General features: G+C 55.9%; 1 protein-coding gene across 1 annotated transcript in view; it reads right to left on the reverse strand.

Annotated features, from left to right (window-relative positions):
- Positions 1 to 17,179, reverse strand: part of serpinf2b (serpin peptidase inhibitor, clade F (alpha-2 antiplasmin, pigment epithelium derived factor), member 2b) — a 36,338-nt gene extending 19,159 nt beyond the window's left edge. Inside the window, exons 1-5 of the mRNA XM_073053011.1 lie at positions 17,040 to 17,179; positions 12,634 to 12,715; positions 7,296 to 7,660; positions 2,447 to 2,590; positions 987 to 1,190 (exon numbers count right to left, since the gene is read on the reverse strand). Coding sequence (XP_072909112.1) covers positions 987 to 1,190; positions 2,447 to 2,590; positions 7,296 to 7,428 — 481 coding nt within the window. The 5' untranslated portion in view covers positions 7,429 to 7,660; positions 12,634 to 12,715; positions 17,040 to 17,179. The remainder of the gene's footprint in view (positions 1 to 986; positions 1,191 to 2,446; positions 2,591 to 7,295; positions 7,661 to 12,633; positions 12,716 to 17,039) is intronic.
- Between the last annotated feature and the right edge of the window lie 1,400 nt (positions 17,180 to 18,579).

The following is an 18,579-nucleotide window of genomic DNA, read 5'->3' on the forward strand; positions in this document are numbered from 1 at the left end:
GGGTAGATCGCGGGTCACTCTGCCAGCTGACCGGGGTCGATGCTGCGGGGTGGATCGCGGGTCACTCTGCCAGCTGACCGGGGTCAATGCCGCAGGGTGGATCACGGGTCACTCTGCCAGCTGACCGGGGTCAATGCCGCGGGGTGGATCACGGGTCAATCTGCCAGCTGACCGGGGTCAATGCCGCGGGGTAGATCGCGGGTCACTCTGCCAGCTGACGGGGATGCCGCGGGGTGGATCGCGGGTCACTCTGCCAGCTGACCGGGGTCGATGCTGCGGGGTGGATCGCGGGTCACTCTGCCAGCTGACCGGGGTCAATGCCGCGGGGTGGATCGTGGGTCACTCTGCCAGCTGACCGGGATGCCGCGGGGTGAATCGTGGGTCACTCTGCCAGCTGACCGGGGTCAATGCCGCGGGGTGAATCGCGGGTCACTCTGCCAGCTGACCGAGGTGCCGCGGGGTGGATCGCGGGTCACTCTGCCAGCTGACCGGGGTGGATCGTGGGTCACTCTGCCAGCTGACCGGGGTCGATGCCGCGGGGGTAGATCGCGGGTCACTCTGCCAGCTGACTGGGGTCAATGCCGCGGGGTGGATCGCGGGTCACTCTGCCAGCTGACCGGGGTGCCGCGGGGTGGATCGCGGGTCAATCTGCCAGCTGACCGGGGTCAATGCCGCGGGGTAGATCGCGGATCACTCTGCCAGCTGACCGGGGTCAATGCCGCGGGGTGGATCGCGGGTCACTCTGCCAGCTGACCGGGGTCAATGCCGCGGGGTGAATCGCGGGTCACTCTGCCAGCTGACCGGGGTCAATGCCGCGGGGTGGATCGCCGGTCACTCTGCCAGCTGACCGGGGTCGATGTCGCGGGCTGGATCGCGGGTCACTCTGCCAGCTGACCGGGGTCGATGCCGCGGGGTGGATCGCGGGTCACTCTGCTGCCCAATCAGGGTGGAGAAAGACACTAGCCTGGTGTAGATGTCATGCTTACCTTTAAAATTTATGGCGTTTATCAAGATCAACTCAGTATTTACAGGAACGGCACTCAGAAAGTTTTTGATTTTGCCACTGGTCATCTGCTCCACCCAACTGTTGATTCTTTTGGCGTCCTCGGAAGGCTGTCCACTCAGCCGCTGTGGCTGGGACTGGTAAAACCTCTGCAAACCCATCAAAAATCCTGGCTTCACACGTAAAGCTGCAGAGAACAACAGCTGGCATCAGAGGTGAAACTGGCATCTCACACACTGGGCACGACCCACATCTGTCTGGGTATCTCGTACCGGCAACAGCACATCCGGGCACACACACTGTTGTCATGGACACCCATATGGGCTGACATGATGGTCCACACCTGGGCATTACCAAGATATCTGGCAAACATACTCTCCGGAGTGTATGAACACATATTTGAGCAGTAACCATTCAACTGAGGCACCCATTTTAAACTCTCTCCACCCCTCCCCATTCTCCTCCCTCTCCCCTCCTCCCCATTCTCCTCCCTCTCCCCTCCCTCTCCATTCTCCTCCCTCTCCCCTCCTCCCCATTCTCCTCCCTCTCCCCTCCCTCTCCATTCTCCTCCCTCTCCCCTCCTCCCCATTCTCCTCCCTCCCCATTCTCCTCCCACTCCCCTCCCTCTCCATTCTCCTCCCTCTCCCCTCCCTCCCCATTCTCCTCCCTCTCCCCTCCTCCCCATTCTCCTCCCTCCCCATTCTCCTCCCTCCCCATTCTCCTCCCTCCCCATTCTCCTCCCTCCCCATTCTCCTCCCTCTCCCCTCCTCCCCATCTCCCCATTCTCCTCCCTCCCCATTCTCCTCCCTCTCCCCTCCCTCTCCATTCTCCTCCCTCTCCCCTCCCTCTCCATTCTCCTCCCTCTCCCCTCCTCCCCATTCTCCTCCCTCCCCATTCTCCTCCCTCCCCATTCTCCTCCCTCTCCCCTCCCTCTCCATTCTCCTCCCTCTCCCCTCCTCCCCATTCTCCTCCCTCTCCCCTCCCTCTCCATTCTCCTCCCTCTCCCCTCCCTCTCCATTCTCCTCCCTCTCCCCTCCTCCCCATTCTCCTCCCTCCCCATTCTCCTCCCTCTCCCCTCCTCCCCATTCTCCTCCCTCCCCATTCTCCTCCCTCCCCATTCTCCTCCCTCTCCATTCTCCTCCCTCTCCCCTCCTCCCCATTCTCCTCCCTCTCCCCTCCCTCTCCCCTCCCACCTCCATTCTCCTGCCCATCTCCCCCACACCCCCTTCCCCAGACTGAACCACCCATTTCCACTCTCTATCCAATTCCCCCACCTACCCTATCCCAACTGCTCCACCATTTAACCCTTCCCCAGTCCTAACTCGACACTCCCCTCCTTATGTATTAATATTCCATCCCAGCCCCATCATCAATGGCCTGTTATGCCCTCCCCATTCCCCTGTTCCTCCCCTCCTATGGCTGGGGGCCATTATACACCCTCACCCTTCCGCAAGTAGATGGTGGAGGCGATGTGGGCAGCTCTGTGGCTGAAGGTGCTGATGGCCATGTGGAGGCTGTGGTGTGAGCAGTTTGGAGAGGCCAAGCGTAGGCCCTTCACCAGTTCTCTCTCCGTCTCGTTAGCAGAACCTAGGGCACAGAGTGGGGAGACACAGTCTCAGAAGGCGAGCTCTCCTCCCACTATCCCCTCTCCCTCCACAGGCCATTCTTCCCACTGAGTCATACTGTCCCACTTCACTAATGGGCCCTGTGACATCGATGCTCATCATTCTCTAGATGCCTAACATCATGCATAGTGCTTGGTGTGGGAACTCCACTGTGGCTCTACAAAACTGCCCACCACATCACTGGCACCACACTACCCTCCATCACGGGGATATATACAGTACAGTTGACATTTTGAGCTGAACCCCTTTGGCAGGACTTCAAGACCTTTACAAGGGTTTTGCCCCGAAATGTCGACTGTACTTTTTTCCACAGATGCTGCCTGACCTGCTGAGTTCCTCCAGCATTTTGTGTGTGTTACTCTGTCCATAGACACTGCCTGACCTGCTGAGTTCCTCCAGCATTTTGTGTGTGTTACTCTGTCCATTGACACTGTCTGACCTGCTGAGTTCCTCCAGCATTTTGTGTGTTACTCTGTCCATAGACACTGTCTGACCTGCTGAGTTCCTCCAGCATTTTGTGTGTGTTACTCTGTCCATTGACACTGTCTGACCTGCTGAGTTCCTCCAGCATTTTGTGTGTGTTACTCTGTCCATTGACACTGTCTGACCTGCTGAGTTCCTCCAGCATTTTGTGTGTGTTACTCTGTCCATAGACACTGCCTGACCTGCTGAGTTCCTCCAGCATTTTGTGTGTGTTACTCTGTCCATTGACACTGTCTGACCTGCTGAGTTCCTCCAGCATTTTGTGTGTGTTACTCTGTCCATAGACACTGTCTGACCTGCTGAGTTCCTCCAGCATTTTGTGTGTGTTACTCTGTCCATTGACACTGTCTGACCTGCTGAGTTCCTCCAGCATTTTGTGTGTGTTACTCTGGTTTTCCTGTGTCTGCAGATTTTCTCTTTCAGCCCTTACATCTGCTCTGCTGTCTCAGGAGAAGGGTTAAACAGTCAGACAGCTGCCCACTGACAGCTCTACTGCCAACCCCCTCCCGAGTTGCCCCATGTACCCTCCCTCCTTCCCTGTCTCTCATCCCCTAAGCAATTTCATCCCTATCCCCACCCCCTAGTTACAAATCCTTCCCACCGTCCAGCAATATGTGACCTCACTCGCTTCCCTGTCCCAGCCAGGCTCTGAGGCACTCCTGAATTTATCCTCTTCCAGCCCTCACTGGCAGTTTGCCTTGGGGGTTGTTCTGTTTGGCAGATCTCCAAATTGCTCGGGTGGTTAAGAAGGTAAATTGTGTGTTCTCCTTTATTAAACGGGGACTGAGTTCAAGAGCCACAAAGGAACACTGCATCTCTGTAAAACTTTAGTTAGACCACACTTGGAATAATGTGTTCAGTTCTGACTTTCAGAAGGCCTTTGACAAGGTGCCACACATGAGGCTGCTTAGCAAGAGCTCATGGTATTACAGGAGAGTTACTAACGTGGTTAGAGCATTGGCTGATTGGTAGGAGGCAGCGAGTGGGAATAAAAAGATCCTGTTCTGGTTGGCTGCCAGTGACTAGTGGTGTTCTGTAGGGGTAGGTGTTGGGACCGCTTCTTTTTATGCTGAATATAAATGATTTAGATGATGGAGTAGATGGCTTTGTTGTAAGTTTACAGATGATATGAAGATTGGTGGAGAGGCAGGTTAGTGTTGAGGAAACAGATAGACTGCAGAAAGTCTTAAACGGATTAAGAGAATGGATAAGAAAGTGGCAAATGAAATACAACGTTGGAAAATACATGGTCATGCACTTTGGTAGTAGAAATAAATGTGCAGATTATTTTCTAAATGGGGAGAAAATCCAAACATCTGAGATGCAAGGGAACTTGGGAGTCCTTGTACAGAACACCCTAAAGGTTAACTTGCAGGTTGAGTCGGTGGTGAGGAAGGCAAATGCCATGTTAGCATTCATTTCAAGAGGTCTAGAATACAAGAGCAGGGATGTGATACTGAGGCTTTATAAGACACTGGTGAGGCCTCACCTTGAGTATCGTGAACAGTTTTGGGCTCCTCACCTAAGAAACGATGTGCTGACATTGGAGAGGGTCCAGAGGAGGTTGACAAGGATGATTCCAGGAATGAAAGGGTTATCATACGAGGAACGTTTGATGGTTCTGGGTCTGTAATTGGACTTCACTGGAATTCAGAAGGATGAGGGGAGATCTTATTGAAACCTTTTGGAAGTTGAAAGGCCCAGACAGAGTAGATGTGGAAAGGATGTTTCCCAAGGTGGGAGAGTCTGGGACAAGAGGACACCCTTTCAAAACAGAGTTGTGGAGAAATTTCTTTAGCAAAGGGTGGTGAATTTGTGGAATTTGTTGCCACATGCAGCTGTGGAGGCCAGGTCGTTGGGTGTACTTCAGACAGAGATTGATAGGGTCTTGATTGGACATGGCATCAACGGTTACAGGCAGAAGGCTGGGAACTGGGATTGAAGAGGAGGGAAAAAAAGGATCAGCCATGATTGAATGGTGGAGCAGATTTGATGGGCCAAATGGCCTAATTCTGCTCCTATGTCTTATGGTCTCGTGGTCATCTCATTATAGGAAGGATGTGGAAGCTTTAAAGATGGTGCAGAGGAGATTGACCAGGATGCTGCCTGGATTAGAGAGGGTGCAGAGGAGATTGACCAGGATGCTGCCTGGATTAGAGAGGGTGCAGAGGAGATTGACCAGGATGCTGCCTGGATTAGAGAGGGTGCAGAGGAGATTGACCAGGTTGCTTCCTGGATTAGAGAGGGTGCAGAGGAGATTGACCAGGATGCTGCCTGGATTAGAGAGGGTGCAGAGGAGATTGACCAGGATGCTGCCTGGATTAGAGAGGGTGCAGAGGAGATTGACCAGGATGCTGCCTGGATTAGAGAGGGTGCAGAGGAGACTGACCAGGATGCTGCCTGGATTAGAGAGGGTGCAGAGGAGACTGACCAGGATGCTGCCTGGATTAGAGAGGGTGCAGAGGAGATTGACCAGGATGCTGCCTGGATTAGAGAGGGTGCAGAGGAGATTGACCAGGATGCTGCCTGGATTAGAGAGGGTGCAGAGGAGATTGACCAGGATGCTGCCTGGATTAGAGAGGGTGAGGAGGAGATTGACCAGGATGCTGCCTGGATTAGAGAGGCTGCAGAGGAGATTGACCAGGATGCTGCCTGGATTAGAGAGGGTGCAGAGGAGATTGACCAGGATGCTGCCTGGATTAGAGAGGGTGCAGAGGAGATTGACCAGGATGCTGCCTGGATTAGAGAGGGTGAGGAGGAGATTGACCAGGATGCTGCCTGGATTAGAGAGGGTGCAGAGAAGATTGACCAGGATGCTGCCTGGATTAGAGAGGGTGCAGAGGAGATTGACCAGGATGCTGCCTGGATTAGAGAGGGTGCAGAGGAGATTGACCAGGATGCTGCCTGGATTAGAGAGGGTGCAGAGGAGATTGACCAGGATGCTGCCTGGATTAGAGAGGGTGTAGAGGAGATTGACCAGGATGCTGCCTGGATTAGAGACGGTGCAGAGGAGATTGACCAGGATGCTGCCTGGATTAGAGAGGGTGCAGAGGAGATTGACCAGGATGCTGTCTGGATTAGAGAGGGTGCAGAGGAGATTGACCAGGATGCTACCTGGATTAGAGACGGTGCAGAGGAGATTTACCAGGATGCTGCCTGGATTAGAGAGGGTGCAGAGGAGATTGACCAGGATGCTGCCTGGATTAGAGAGGGTGAGGAGGAGATTGACCAGGATGCTGCCTGGATTAGAGAGGGTGCAGAGGAGATTGACCAGGATGCTGCCTGGATTAGAGAGGGTGCAGAGGAGATTGACCAGGATGTTGTCTGGATTAGAGAGGGTGCAGTGGAGATTGACCAGGATGCTGCCTGGATTAGAGAGGGTGCAGAGGAGATTGACCAGGATGCTGCCTGGATTAGAGAGGGTGCAGAGGAGATTGACCAGGATGCTGCCTGGATTAGAGAGGGTGCAGAGGAGATTTACCAGGATGCTGTCTGGATTAGAGAGGGTGCAGAGGAGATTGACCAGGATGCTGCCTGGATTAGACAGGGTGCAGAGGGGATTGACCAGGATGCTGCCTGGATTAGAGAGGGTGCAGAGGTGATTTACCAGGATGCTGTCTGGATTAGAGAGGGTGCAGAGGTGATTTACCAGGATGCTGTCTGGATTAGAGAGCATGCTTTATGAGGCTAGGTGGAGTGAGCCAGGGCTTTTCTCTCTGGAGTGGAGGAGGATGAGAGGTGACTTGACAGAGTTGTACAGAATGATAAGAGGCAAAGATCGACTGGACAGACAGAGACTTTTCCCCAGGGTGGAGATGATTAATATGATGGGGCATAATTTTAAGGTGTTTGGAGGGAAGTATATGGTGGGGATATCAGAGATAGGTTTTTTTTTTACACACAGACTGCGAAGTGCATGGGAGATCATGCCAGGGGCAGTAGTAGATTGGGGACATTAGGGGCATTTAAGAGACTCCAAGAGAGGCACGTGGATGAAATGGAGGGCCATGTGGGAGGAACGATCTTGGTGTAGGTTAAAGGTTGGCACGACATCCTGGCTGAAGGGCCTGTACTGTGTTGTGTTCTATGAGGCAGGACTCTGGATGTGAGTCTGGTGGCAGACTCCCTACACGGGAACACGAAGGACACAGCCAAGGGCAGAACAGTAGAAACACTTTTGTTACCCAGGGTCAGCTGAGCGAGCCCTAGCACGATGCTCAGAGGCGAGATGATCACATTTGGTTTCTTGGTCTCCTTCAGAATTTTCCGGAACATAGTAATGCCAAAGTCACCGATGGCCTTTCCCAGGACCTGCATCGTCTCGGCAGATGTGGCTCCTGCGCACTTTTCCTGCGGTTGTTCCTCGCCCTCACTCTGAGGGTCTGGCTCCACATCCACCTCTCTGGCAGCTGACGGGTCTGACCTCCGGAAGCTGTGTGACAGTTGGGTCCGAGTCTGGCCCCTGGACCTGCAGGCTGTCAGTTGTGATTTGGACAGGGTAGGAAGTTGAGGTCTCTCTGGGTTCAGATGCCGCTGTTATATTCTCAGCCTGTGGAAGTTAGAGACACATCTGTTCAGAAGATATAGAGTTGTGCAAGGGGTGAGATAACAAACAGGAAATAATACGGAGACAAGTGGAGTCCCGTTCCCAGCCAAAAGGCAGGAAGGGAGCTCCAACCTGTCTCTCCCACCCCAGCCCTGTTCCCCATTCTCATTCTGGACCCTACACCCCATCGTATGACTGTAGACACCGCACAACAGGAGGGTCAGTGTGCACTGCCAGAGTTACAGTGAGCATCAGTTTTACTGCCCTCCCCACCCCAATTGCCACTGACCAGTTCTGGAGACAGTATCCTCTCATTGAAGGCCTTCTCACTGACCGGTACCCAGGCACTGTGACCTTCACAGTGAACGGTGCCCAGGCACGGTGACATTCACACTGACCGGTGCCCAGGCACGGTGACATTCTCACTGACCAGTGCCCGGGCAGGGTGACATTCTCACTGACCGGTGCCCAGACACGGTGACATTCTCACTGACCGGTGCCCAGGCACGGTGACATTCTCACTGACCGGTGCCCAGACACGGTGACATTCTCACTGACCGGTGCCCAGGCACGGTGACATTCTCACTGACCGGTGCCCAGGCACGGTGACATTCTCACTGACCGGTGCCCGGGCACGGTGACCTTCACAGTGAACGGTGCCCAGGCACGGTGACATTCTCACTGACCGGTGCCCAGGCACGGTGACATTCTCACTGACCGGTGCCCAGACACGGTGACATTCTCACTGACCGGTGCCCAGGCACGGTGACATTCTCACTGACCAGTGCCCAGGCACGGTGACCTTCACAGTGAACGGTGCCCAGGCACGGTGACATTCTCACTGACCGGTGCCCAGGCACGGTGACATTCTCACTGACCAGTGCCCAGGCACGGTGACCTTCACAGTGAACGGTGCCCAGGCACGGTGACATTCTCACTGACCGGTGCCCAGGCACGGTGACATTCTCACTGACCGGTGCCCAGACACGGTGACATTCTCACTGACCGGTGCCCAGGCACGGTGACATTCTCACTGACCAGTGCCCGGGCACGGTGACATTCACAGTGACCGGTGCCCAGACACGGTGACATTCTCACTGACCGGTGCCCAGGCACGGTGACCTTCACAGTGACCGGTGCCCAGGCAACGGTGACATTCTCACTGACCGGTGCCCGGGCACGGTGACATTCTCACTGACCGGTGCCCAGACACGGTGACATTCTCACTGACCGGTGCCCGGGCACGGTGACATTCACACTGACCGGTGCCCAGGCACTGTGACATTCTCACTGACCGGTGCCCGGGCACGGTGACATTCTCACTGACCGGTGCCCAGGCACGGTGACATTCACACTGACCGGTGCCCAGGCACGGAGACATTCTCACTGACCGGTGCCCGGGCACGGTGACATTCTCACCAACCAGTGCCCAGGCACGGTGACATTCTCACTGACCGGTGCCCAGACACGGTGACATTCACACTGACCGGTGCCCAGGCACTGTGACATTCTCACTGACCGGTGCCCAGGCACGGTGACATTCTCACTGACCGGTGCCCGGGCACGGTGACATTCTCACTGACCGGTGCCCAGGCACAGTGACATTCTCACTGACCGGTGCCCAGACACGGTGACATTCTCACTGACCGGTGCCCGGGCACGGTGACATTCTCACTGACCGGTACCCAGATACGATGACATTCACACTGACCGGTGCCCAGGCACGGTGACATTCTCACTGACCAGTGCCCGGGGCAGGGTGACATTCTCACTGACCAGTGCCCAGACACGGTGACATTCTCACTGACCAGTGCCCAGGCACGGTGACATTCACACTGACCGGTGCCCGGGCACGGTGACATTCTCACTGACCGGTACCCAGGCACGGTGAACCTCACACCAACCAGTGCCCGGGCACGGTGACATTCTCACTGACCGTTACCCAGGCACGGTGAACCTTACACCAACCAGTGCCCAGACACGGTGACATTCTCACTGACCGGTACCCAGGCACGGTGAACCTCACACCAACCAGTGCCCGGGCAGGGTGACCTTCACACTGACCGGTGCCCAGACACGGTGACATTCTCACTGACCGGTGCCCAGGCACGGTGACATTCACACTGACCGATGCCCAGACACGGTGACATACTCACTGACCGGTGCCCAGGCACGGTGACATTCACACTGACCGGTGCCCAGGCACGGTGACATTCTCACTGACCGGTGCCCAGGCACGGTGACATTCACACTGACCGGTGCCCAGACACGGTGACATTCTCACTGACCGGTGCCCAGACACGGTGACATTCTCACTGACCGGTGCCCAGGCAGGGTGACATTCTCACTGACCAGTGCCCAGACACGGTGACATTCTCACTGACCGGTGCCCAGGCACGGTGACATTCACACTGACCGGTGCCCAGACACGGTGACATTCTCACTGACCGGTACCCAGGCACGGTGAACCTCACACCAACCAGTGCCCCGGGCACGGTGACATTCTCACTGACCGGTACCCAGGCACGGTGAACCTCACACCAACCAGTGCCCAGACACGGTGACATTCTCACTGACCGGTACCCAGGCACGGTGAACCTCACACCAACCAGTGCCCGGGCAGGGTGACCTTCACACTGACCGGTGCCCAGGCACAATGACATTCACACCAACCGGTGCCCAGGCACGGTGACATTCTCACTGACCGGTGCCCAGACACGATGACATTCTCACTGACCGGTGCCCAGACACGGTGACATTCACACCAACCAGTGCCCGGGCACGGTGACATTCTCACTGACCGGTGCCCAGACACGGTGACATTCACACCAACCAGTGCCTGGGCACGGTGACATTCTCACTGACCGGTGCCCAGGCACGGTGACATTCACACTGACCGGTGCCCAGGCACGGTGAACCTCATACCAACCAGTGCCCGGGCACGGTGACATTCTCACTGACCGGTGCCCAGACACGGTGACATTCACACTGACCGGTGCCCAGGCACGGTGAACCTCATACCAACCAGTGCCCGGGCACGGTGACATTCTCACTGACCGGTGCCCAGACACGGTGACATTCCACACCAACCAGTGCCCGGGCACGGTGACATTCACACTGACCGGTGCCCAGACACGGTGACATTCACACCGACCAGTGCCCGGGCACGGTGACATTCTCACTGACCGGTGCCCAGGCACGGTGACATTCTCACTGACCAGTGTCCAGCGCACGGTGAACCTCACACCAACCAGTGCCCGGGCACAGTGACCTTCACACTGATCGGTGCCCGGGCACAGTGACCTTCAGACTGACCGGTGCCCAGGCACGATGACATTTCACCTCTCCAGCCCAAGGAGCTGGGAATAACAGCAGGTGAATCTGGGGTCAGCACACTCAGATTGAGGGGTGGGGGGATGTTGTGGGATGGAGTGAATGCTAGGAGGAAGAGAGGAGGGAAGGAGTGAGGGGAGGTAGGGGAGGAGAGTGAGAGGTGAGAGTGTGTAAGGAGAAGGGGAGAAGAGGAGGAGGGAGGGAAAGGGGATGAAGGAGGAAGGGAGGGAGAGTCGGATGGAGGGAGGGACGGAGTGATGGGGAGAGAGAGAGAGGGAGGGTTGAAGTGAGGTGAGGGAGAGGGGGATAGAGGAAGGGCTATTATGAGGGTAAAAAGGAGTTTTTTAAGAGGGAGAGGGGAGAGGGAGGGAGGGGTGCAGTGAGGGGATGAAGGGAGGGTAGGAGTGAAGGGGTGTGGGGAGGGAGGTTAGGAAAGGCGATGGAGGGAGGGAGTGAGGGGGATGAAGGGAGGGCAGGAGTGAAGGGGTGTGGGGAGCGAGGGAAGGAAAGGCCATGGAGGGAGGGAGTGAGGGGGATGAAGGGAGGGTAGGAGTGAAGGGGTGTGGGGAGGGAGGGAGGGGTGCAGTGAGGGGAGGGAATGAGGGTGGATGGAGGGTAGGAGTGAAGGGGTGTGGGGAGGGAGGGAAGGAAAGGCGATGGAGGGAGGGAGTGAGGGGGATGAAGGGAGGGCAGGAGTGAAGGGGTGTGGGGAGCGAGGGAAGGAAAGGCCATGGAGGGAGGGAGTGAGGGGGATGAAGGGAGGGTAGGAGTGAAGGGGTGTGGGGAGGGAGGGAGGGGTGCAGTGAGGGGAGGGAATGAGGGTGGATGGAGGGTAGGAGTGAAGGGGTGTGGGGAGGGAGGGAAGGAAAGGCGATGGAGGGAGGGAGTGAGGGGGATGAAGGGAGGGCAGGAGTGAAGGGGTGTGGGGAGGGAGGGAGGGGTGCAGTGAGGGGAATGAGGGTGGATGGAGGGTAGGAGTGAAGGGGTGTTGGGAGGGAGGGAAGGAAAGGGGATGGAGGGAGGAGTGAGGGGGATGAAGGGAGGGCAGGAGTGAAGGGGTGTGGGGAGGGAGGGAAGGAAAGGTGATGAAGGGAGGGAGTGAGGGGGATGTAGGGAGGGCAGGAGTGAAGGGGTGTGGGGAGGGAGGGAGGGGTGCAGTGAGGGGAGGGAATGAGGGTGGATGGAGGGTAGGAGTGAAGGGGTGTTGGGAGGGAGGGAAGGAAAGGGGATGGAGGGAGGAGTGAGGGGGATGAAGGGAGGGCAGGAGTGAAGGGGTGTGGGGAGGGAGGGAAGGAAAGGTGATGAAGGGAGGGAGTGAGGGGGATGTAGGGAGGGCAGGAGTGAAGGGGTGTGGGGAGGGAGGGAGGGGGTGCAGTGAGGGGAGGGAATGAGGGTGGATGGAGGGTAGGAGTGAAGGGGTGTGTGGGGAGGGAGGGAAGGAAAGGTGATGGAGGGAGGGAGTGAGGGGGATGTAGGGAGGGCAGGAGTGAAGGGGTGTGGGGAGGGAGGGAAGGAAAGGGGATGAAGGGAGGGTAGGAGTGAAGGGGTGTGGGGAGGGAGGGAGGGGTGCAGTGAGGGGAGGAAGGAGAGAGATTGCAGGGATCCGGAGAGGGAGCGCAGACAGGAGTAGTCCGAAGGTTTACATCAGCGGTGAACATCGGATTGAACAGACACAGGAGGACAGCGACCACACTCCGAGTCTTCATGCTGCTGCCAGTTAGACTTCTGCAAAACAAAATTCAGACAGGGGGCGGCAGTTCGGCTACAGGAAGCATCGGCAAAAGTACCTCCCCGCTCCCTCTCCTCTCTCCTCCATCCATTCCCCTTCCCTCTCCCTCCCTCACTCCCCGCACCCCGTCTTCCTTTCCCTCTCCCTCCCTCCTTCCTGTGCCCCTCGATCCCTCCCTGGCAGCTTGGTGGACCCTCCCCTTCCCTCCACCCTCTCCACACACTCCATGTCTCCTGCACCCGGCATTCCTTGGCCGGTGCCCTGGAGCCAGTGGGAACACAAGGAAGGACACGGGTCTCCTGTGCCCCACCATCAACGCTGTGGGATGCTGCTGTGTAGCAATGACCCGTGGCCATCAGCCCTCCCCGGGGGTGGCAACCTGTGGTGCTGTACACCAGCCACATAGGGAGGTAATGGGGGAGCTCACCTGGGGGGGCTTTAAGGACAGAGGAAAGAGGGAGAGAGAGGGGGACTGAAGTGGGAATGTGTTTGCAGGGGTCAGGATAAAGATAAAGATTTGTTTTATATGTTAAATGTACATCGAAGCTTGCGGAGAAATCCTTTGTTTGTGTCAACAACCAACACAATCCGAGGATGTTCTGGGGGCAGCCCACAAGTGTCACCAACATAGCACACCCGCAACTCACTGACCGTAACCCGTACGCCTACGGACTGTGCGAGGAAACGAGAGCACCTGGCGGAGACCCACTCGGTCGGGGGAGAACATGCAAACTCCTCACAGACAGCGATGGAAACACCACTGTGTGGATATTTGAGTCACTGTTGCCTTCCTGTCAGATCGAACCAGTCTGGCCGTTCTCCTCTGACCCCTCTCATTAACAATGTGTTTTTGCCCAGGGAGCTGCCACTCACTAGATGTATTTTTGTTTTTTGTTTTTTGCATCATTCTCTGTAAACTCTAGAGACTGTGGTGCATGAAAATCCCAGGAGATCAGCAGTTCCTGACATACTCAAACCACCGCATCTGGCACCAACAATTATTCCACAGTCAAAGTCACTTGGATCACATTTCTTCCCCATTCTGATGTCTGGTCTGAACCTCTTGGCCATGTCTGCATGCGTTTAATGCACATAATTCCTGTCACATGATTGGCTGAATAGATACTTGCATCTGCGTGCAGGGGTCCCTAACAAACCGGCCACAGAGTGTACTTTAGTTGAAAACGTTGAAAAATCTCTTGAAAGTTTTTCACTGTTCCACAACTGTCTTACCAGATAGCCTGTGTTCCCAGTCTAGACAGTTCCTCCCTCATCCCATTATAGTCTCTTCTGTTTCAGCAAAATACAATGGATTTACATGGAACCATTGCACTCTCTCTTTGTATGAGAAATTCAATCATACTCTCATCTTGCTTTCCAAGAGGCTCCCTAACTGTTAATTTTACCCATCTCATTGCCCAGGACCAGACCTGAAATAACATATTCCCTGTAGGTTCAATAACATGCTGTTCAAGAAGGCCATCGTGGATACATTCCATGAATTCCTCAAGCCGTGCTTGGTCCAACCTGTTTCACCCAATCAATGTGCAAGTTAAAGCCCCTCTTGAAGACTCCCTGTCCATTTGAACATGCATCTGGTATTTCTTGTTTTATTACCCACACCACTGTTGGGTGGCCTGTAGACATCACCCTTCACCCACCAGTGAGTTTTCCCCCTTCACCTACCTGTGTGTGTCTGTCTGTCTGTGATGTGTGTGCATATGTGTGGTGTAAGGTGTGTATGTGTGTGTATGTATGTGTGTTTGTGTGTGTGTGTATGTGTGGTGTGGTATGTGGGTGGTGTGTGTGTGCTGTGTGTGAGTGTGTGTGGGTGTGTGAGTTTGTGTGTGTGTTGTGTGTGTATGTGTCCAGTGTGTGTGTGTGTGTGTGTGTGTGTGTGTGTGTGTGTGTGTGTGTGTGTGTGTGTGTGTGTGTACGTGTGGGTGGTGTGTGTGTGGTGTGTGTGTGTGTGTGTGTGTGTGTACGTGTGGGTGGTGTGTGTGTGTGTGTGTGTGTGTGTGTGTGTGTGTGTGTGGTGTGTGTGAGTGTGTGAGTGTGTGTGTGTGGTGTGTGTATGTGTCCAGTCTGTGTGTCTGTGTTTCTGTGTGTGTGTGTGTGTGTGTGTGTGTGTGTGTGTGTGTGTGTGTGTGTGTGTGTGTGTGTGAGTGTGTGTGGGTGTGTGAGTTTGTGTGTGTGTTGTGTGTGTATGTGTCCAGTGTGTGTGTGTGTGTGTGTGTGTGTGTGTGTACGTGTGGTGTGGTATGTGGGTGGTGTGTGTGAGTGTGTGTGTGTGTGTGTGTGGTGTGGTATGTGTGTGAGTGTGTGTGTGTGGTGTGTGTATGTGTCCAGTCTGTGTGTCTGTGTTTCTGTGTGTGTGTGTGTGTGTGTGTGTGTGTGTGTGTGTGTGTGTGTGTGTGTGTGTGTGTGTGTGTGTACATGTGGTGTGGTATGTGGGTGGTGTGTGTGTGTGAGTGTGTGTGAGTGTGTGTGCTGTGTGTGTGTGTGTGTGTGTGTGTGTGTGTGTGTGTGTGTGTGTGTGTGTGTGTGTGTGTGTGAGTGTGTGTGGGTGTGTGAGTTTGTGTGTGTGTTGTGTGTGTATGTGTCCAGTGTGTGTGTGTGTGTGTGTGTGTGTGTGTGTACGTGTGGTGTGGTATGTGGGTGGTGTGTGTGAGTGTGTGTGTGTGTGTGTGTGGTGTGGTATGTGTGTGAGTGTGTGTGTGTGGTGTGTGTATGTGTCCAGTCTGTGTGTCTGTGTTTCTGTGTGTGTGTGTGTGTGTGTGTGTGTGTGTGTGTGTGTGTGTGTGTGTGTGTGTGTGTGTGTGTGTACATGTGGTGTGGTATGTGGGTGGTGTGTGTGTGTGCTGTGTATGAGTGTGTGTGTGTGTGTGTGTGTTACTCTGGATTTCCATTATCTGCAGATTCTGCTGTGCTTCCGATCACCACCCTGCGACCGGATTTCTTTAATGGCCATTAAATTATATTTCTTTGTAGGGGTTGGTGCCACAGGTTCACTCGCTGGCCTTGTTTCTTATAGTTCGGGCGTTCACACACACACTGTCCTTTTGGAACCTGGCGAATGTTTCTGTAGCAGGCCCGGAATTTTCCCTTTTCCTTTGGTCTCTGCACTGCTTCCCTCTCTATCTGCCTGGATTCCCACCCCACCCCCGCCACATATTAGTTTAAACCCTCTCCAGCAGCACTGGCTAACTATCCCCCAAAGAACATTGACCCTGGGCAGGAATCTGAACGCCTCTCGCTTCCCTCTCTCTAACGAGAACGCGGGACTGGTACACACACACACTCACACACACTCATACACAGCACACACACACCACCCACATACCACACCACACGTACACACACACACACACACACTCATACACACCACACACATACCACACACACGTACACACACACTCACACACACAAACTGCTGGAAGAACTCAGCAGGTCGGGCAGCGTCTATGGAGAGGAATAAACAGTCGACAGTTCATCAGGACTGAAAAGGAAGTGGGCTTGTGATTGACGCCTGGTGCACGGGTAGCAATCCCGCGATTTTATCTTTGAAGTCCTACTTTGTAATGAATGGGTAAATACAGCTCGTTGGATCTGCTCTGCCTCCCCCCTGTATCCCACATTCACGACCGCTGGATGTTCAACCCTCCCCTTCCAGAATGCCCCCCTGAGACACCCCGAACCCTAGAGGCTGTGGGGGGGGGGGCAAAACACACTAACTGGGAGTCCCATTTTCGGCCTCAGAAGCTCCTGTCTATTCCCCTAATTATGGAATCCCCTCTCACGATCTTCCTTGCTCTCGTGTGTAGCAGGGCCACTCACTCTGGCGGCCGAGACGCTGGTCACTGCTCCCTTCACCTGCCGAGCCCCCTCCTCCGTCAGTCTCTCCGTCCCGGGGGGAGGTGACCGCAGGGGCCTCGTGAACTACGGCCCCCGCTCTGCTGTCCGTTGGTCACTGATACCCCGCCTTTCCTTAAGTCCGTGCAGTGACCCATTCGCCACTCGATCAGAACGTCGCGTTGCCCCACTTTGCCCCGGGGGCACACACTGAGGGCAGGAGTTCTGATGTCTGCACCCACCCGAGCCATCGCGGACCCCACCTTCGACATCAGCTTTTGGCTGGAAGGAGCCAATGTCCACTCTGAGGTCTCCCTCCGACCCGTATTTCCCCTCACTCCCTCATTCTCTGCACGTCGGCGGAAGGTCAAAATGCACCCTAATACTCACCCCACCCACACGTCCCCTTCTCCCTCCCCTGACTGGAACAGCGGACCCCGCACGACAGGCTCCCCCGGGTGCCCCTACCTCTGTCCCACGTTTGCCGAGCCGGAATGAGATCTGTGGCGTGGCCCAACAGTCTGTCAGTGCCCAGAACCGCACTTATCTCCAGCCTCGCTGGATAAACATTGAGACATGTCCTGTTAAACATTTGCCTGAGTCCCCACTCCATTTCACCAGTACACCATCCCCGGCATATGTCGTGAAATACGCTGTTTGCGACAGCAGTGCTTTGCTAAGTATAATTTAAAAATAAATGACAACAAGGAATAGACACAACAAAGCAAATTAGTAGTGCAAAAATAGAGCAAATAAAGAGAAAAAATAGTGAGCTGGTGAACACGGGTTGTTTGTTCATTCAGAAATCCGATGGAGACGGGTCGAAGCTATTCCTGAAACATTGAGGGTGTGCTTCAGGCTCCTAACGAGAGGGGGGCACATCCTGAGTGATAGACGGTCCTTAATGATGAGCTTTTTCCGATCCTGTACGGTGGCTTCCCCCGTACCAGCCCGGTAGAATGCTCTCCATATTAAAAAATAAATTACAAAAACAGAATGCTCTCCGTTGTACGTCCGTAGAGATGTGCTTGTCTTTAATGATATACCAAACCTCCACAAACTCCTAACGAAATTCAGCTGTTCTCCTGTTTTCTTTGTAATTGCATGGGGCCCGGGATAATTACAGAGATGTTGAGACTGCTGCCCCTTTCTTCTGCTGACCGACCCCACGATGAGGACTTGTGTGTGTGTGTGTGTTTCCCCCATTTCATCTTCCTGAAGTCCACAATCAATTCCATGGACTTAGTGACATAGAGCACAAGGTTGAGTACTCAGAGTCTCCGAGCCGTGTCCGAGCCGCGCGCCCCTCGGCGTGACCGAGCCGAGAGCCCCTCGGCGTGACCGAGCCGAGAGCCCCTCGGCGTGACCGAGCCGCGAGCCCCTCGGCGTGTCCGAGCCGAGAGCCCCTCGGCGTGACCGAGCCGCGAGCCCCTCGGCGTGTCCGAGCCGCGAGCCCCTCGGCGTGACCGAGCCGCGAGCCCCTCGGCGTGACCGAGCCGAGAGCCCCTCGGCGTGACCGAGCCGCGAGCCCCTCGGCGTGTCCGAGCCGAGAGCCCCTCGGCGTGACCGAGCCGAGAGCCCCTCGGCGTGACCGAGCCGAGGCAGCGTGACCGAGCCGAGAGCCCCTCGGCGTGACCGAGCCGAGAGCCCCTCGGCGTGACCGAGCCGAGGCAGCATGACCGAGCCGAGGCAGCGTGACCGAGCCGAGAGCCCCTCGGCGTGACCGAGCCGAGATCCCCTCGGCGTGTCCGAGCCGAGATCCCCTCGGCGTGACCGAGCCGAGAGCCCCTCGGCGTGACCGAGCCGAGGCAGCGTGACCGAGCCGCGAGTCCCTCGGCGTGACCGAGTCGCGAGCCCCTCGGCGTGAACGAGCCGAGATCCCCTCGGCGTGACCGAGCCGCGAGCCCCTCGGCGTGACCGAGCCGCGAGCCCCTCGGCGTGACCGAGCCGAGGCAGCGTGACCGAGCCGCGAGCCCCTCGGCGTGACCGAGCCGAGAGCCCCTCGGCG

This window comes from Hemitrygon akajei, chromosome 8 (genome assembly GCF_048418815.1).
Source record: "Hemitrygon akajei chromosome 8, sHemAka1.3, whole genome shotgun sequence".
Lineage (NCBI taxonomy): Eukaryota > Metazoa > Chordata > Chondrichthyes > Myliobatiformes > Dasyatidae > Hemitrygon > Hemitrygon akajei.